Below are 3,611 nucleotides of genomic sequence, written 5' to 3'. Positions count from 1 at the left end.
GGGGCTCCTATTAGGAGGTTTACGGGAGGGCTGGTTGAGAAGGAGCCCCTATACTGGGCATTATGGGAATTGGGGAAGGGGCTCCTATTAGGAGGTTTACGGGAGGGCTGGTTGAGAAGGAGCCCCTATACTGGGCATTATGGGAATTGGGGAGGGGGTTCCTATTAGGAGATTTACGGGAGGGCTGGTTGAAAAGGAGCCCCTATACTGGGCATTACGGGAATTGGGGAAGGGGCTCCTATTAGGAAGTTTATGGGAGGGCTGGTTGAGAAGGAGCCCCTATACTGGGCATTACGGGAATTGGGGAAGGGGCTCCTATTAGGAAGTTTATGGGAGGGCTGGTTGAGAAGGAGCCCCTATACTGGGCATTACGGGAACTGGGGAGGGGGCTCTTAGGAGATATACGGGAGGAGCTAGTTCAAAACCATAATAAAATAATAATAAAAGTCTTTCCTGTCAAATTGCAATAGCCCTAGGCTAGAAAAAGTACAGATTTCTTCCTTGCTCTGATCCTTACCACACAGCCTTAAACCAACCTGCGCTCTAGCAAAGTGTAAAACTTTTAATTTTCCACCATTAGCTGATCCTTGATGATGATGATGATGATGATGATGATGATGATGATGATGATGATGCCTTGGCTGCAATCCCACATCATGTCACTTTGGGTCTATGGGGAACGTGCACAGAGTCGCATGACTGTGAGATGGGCAGCATATAAATTTTAAGTAATAATAGTAATAATAATAGCAAAAGGCATCTCGGGTGCAATCCCAAAACAGCTGGACACCTTCGGCATTGACAAATTCGCCATCGGTCAATTGCAAAAGGCGGCTTTACTGAGAACAGCTGATACCCTGCGACGAGATCTGTGACACCTTCGATTCAAACCGCCACATCTGCCTATCCCAGGTCCTTGCTAAGGACTCGATAGGTAGGCAAAAATGCCAAACCCAGCCTGAACATCTGGCTGACTGTGTGATGAATAATAATAATAATTATTATTATTAATAATACACAAGAGAAAAGACTGCTGCCTACCGGGTATGCCTCACCAAGCTGCAAGCGATCAATCTTGCATTTGAATTATTCCAGTTCTGCCCAGCCGGGTCTTCCTCTGTTTCCCTTTCTCTCTTGCATGCGCGCAGGAGGTGTTTGACGGCGTGTTGAGTGAAAATGCAGTTGCCGCAGCCCTCCACACCTTGGGGCGTTCCGCCTCTGGCACGGAGTGTGTCTACCTTCATCTGTCGCTTTCGGTGAGTTTAGGAAGACCTTGTCCCCAGCATTCCCGCCTCTCCCAGTCCTGTTAAAAGAAGGATATCTCGCAATGCTCTTTGGATAGAGTTCTTCATCGTACGTTGGCTATTTAAGTCCACAAGTGCCTCAGCTCCAATCTCTTGCACACCCTTATCTTGGAGAACCTGGACTTCAACTCCCAGAATTCCCCAGCCAGCATGAACAGGGCTAGAGCGTTCACTTTCAGGTCAGAGAGCAAGAATCCAAGTTTTAGGACTTCGTGGTCCAACTCTGCTTGGACTTGATGCCTTCTGGAGAAGTTTGAGTATAACTCAACGTAGAACTTGACTCGTTTCTCAACCTTGGCCACTTTAAGAAGTCTGGACTTCAAGTCCCAGAATTCCCCAGCCAGCCATGTTTAATTACTTTGAGATTCCAAGGACGCCACAGTCCTCCTCCAACTCTTCATTCTATGCCTCTGTTTATACAGCCCAGGATCGTATTAGCTTTTTTGGCGGCTGCTGCACACGGCTGGCTCAGGGTCAAGTGACCGTCCACTCGGACTCCGAGGTCCATCTCACAGTTAACTGTTTTTAAGCCAGGTCTACTAACAGGACTTTCTGACTCCACTCTCCCTTTTTCATCCCCGCAGTATCACCTTTTGACCGACATCAGAATTCTTGACAAATACGTCCACCTTGAGAAGCTCGATCTTTCCAACAATAAAATCCGCGGTACGTGGGCTCCACGGCGGGAAACCTTCTTAGGAGGCGGTCAACCCTTCTGCAGGTAGTCCTCAGCCTTACAGCAGTTCATTCAGTGACCCGTTCGAAGTTACGACGGCACGGGGGGAAAAAGGGACTTGTGACCGTTTCTCACACTTACGACCCCTGCAGCAATCCCACAGGCTCAGGTCACGTGATCCAAATCCGGACGCTTGGCAATTGGTTCGTATTTATGACGGCTACGCAGTATCCTGGGGGTCAGGCTGTTCCCCTTGTGCGACCTTCTGACCAGCCAAGCCAGTGAGGGGAAGCTGGATTCATTTAACAACCATGGTATAGGGCAGGGGTAGGCAACCTTGGCTCTTTTATGACTCGTGGACTTCAACTCCCAGAATTCCTGAGCCAGCCATGCTGAGGGGAAAGGGAGAAGTTTCCAAGCTGAGCCAGGCTGGCTCAGGAATTCTGGGAGTTGAAGTCCACCAGTCATAAAAGAGCCAAGGTCGCCTACCCCTGGTCTAGGAGGCTCACCGCTTAGAACAGGAGGACTTAGGCCAGGGGTAGGCAACCTTGGCTCTTTTATGACTGGTGGACTTCAACTCCCAGAATTCCTGAGCCAGCCTGGCTAAGCATGGAAACCTCTCCCTTTCCCCTCAGCATGGCTGGCTCAGGAATTCTGGGAGTTGAAGTCCACCAGTCATAAAAGAGCCAAGGTTGCCTGTCCTAAGTCCTCCTGTTCTAAGCGGTGAGCCTCCTAGACCAGGGGTAGGCAACCTGGGCTCTTTTATGACTGGTGGACTTCAACTCCCAGAATTCCTGAGCCAGTCATGCTGATGGGAAAGGGAGAGGTTTCCAAGCTGAGGCATGCTGGCTCAGGAATTCTGGGAGCTGAAGTCCACGAGTCATAAAAGAGCCAAGGTTGCCTAACCCTGCCCTAGGCCTAGGCTGCTTTATGACTGGTGGACTTCAACTCCCAGAATTCCTGAGCCAGCCATGCTGAGGGGAAAGGGAGAGGTTTCCATGCTTAGCCATGCTGGCTCAGGAATTCTGGGAGCTGAAGTCCACGAGTCATAAAAGAGCCAAAGTTGCCAACCCCTGGTACAGGGTTTCCTGCCTGAGCAGGGGGTTGGACTAGATGACCTCCAAGGTCCCTTCCAACTTTATTATTGTTGTTGTTGTTACTAACTTTTAAAAGAGCAGTGATTCACTTAAGAGTCATGGCGAGGAAGGTCGTAACATGGATGGAGCAAAACCCCCTTAGCAAATGTCTCGCTTTTGGCCTCCGTTGTGGGCTCAAAGTTGGGGCTCCGTCGCGGTCGTAAGACAAGGACTGCCTGTACAGAATAGCTGAGCAACATACAGGCAGCATTCAAGGCCCTTCAGATTGAATGCTAGAATTCAAATTCGACGGGCAGGAGCGCCACCTCTCTCCTTTTATATCCCTTGTCTCAATCTTCCTTCTTTTTTAGATCTCTCCTGCGTCAGTCACATGCCTTGCCTGTTGGAACTGGACGTATCCCATAATGCACTAACCACCTATTTCGACTTCAGTCCACCCAGGAATCTCCAGGTGAGTTGCCAGCAGGAGCTCTGCCCGCGAGGTTTGAATCCTGCACACCCCCTTGCAAATTAGCTGCCTGGCCGAACTGCCTC

The 3,611-nt window shown here is 50.0% G+C and overlaps 1 protein-coding gene across 1 annotated transcript in view; it reads left to right on the top strand.

Moving 5' to 3' along the window:
* Positions 1–1,148: 1,148 nt before the first annotated feature.
* Positions 1,149–3,611, top strand: part of LOC107300368 (leucine-rich repeat and guanylate kinase domain-containing protein-like) — a gene marked incomplete at both ends in the record, with an annotated part of 18,045 nt that continues 15,582 nt past the window's right edge. Inside the window, 3 exons of the mRNA XM_015829703.1 lie at positions 1,149–1,256; positions 1,889–1,970; positions 3,428–3,528. Of these exons, the coding sequence (XP_015685189.1) occupies positions 1,149–1,256; positions 1,889–1,970; positions 3,428–3,528 (291 nt within the window). The remainder of the gene's footprint in view (positions 1,257–1,888; positions 1,971–3,427; positions 3,529–3,611) is intronic.

This window comes from Protobothrops mucrosquamatus, unplaced genomic scaffold, assembly GCF_001527695.2.
Source record: "Protobothrops mucrosquamatus isolate PMUCROS unplaced genomic scaffold, P.Mucros_1.0 scaffold6810, whole genome shotgun sequence".
In the NCBI taxonomy this organism is placed as follows: domain Eukaryota; kingdom Metazoa; phylum Chordata; class Lepidosauria; order Squamata; family Viperidae; genus Protobothrops; species Protobothrops mucrosquamatus.
The sequence above is the reverse complement of the archived record's forward strand: the minus strand, read 5'-3'. Positions and strand labels throughout refer to the sequence as shown.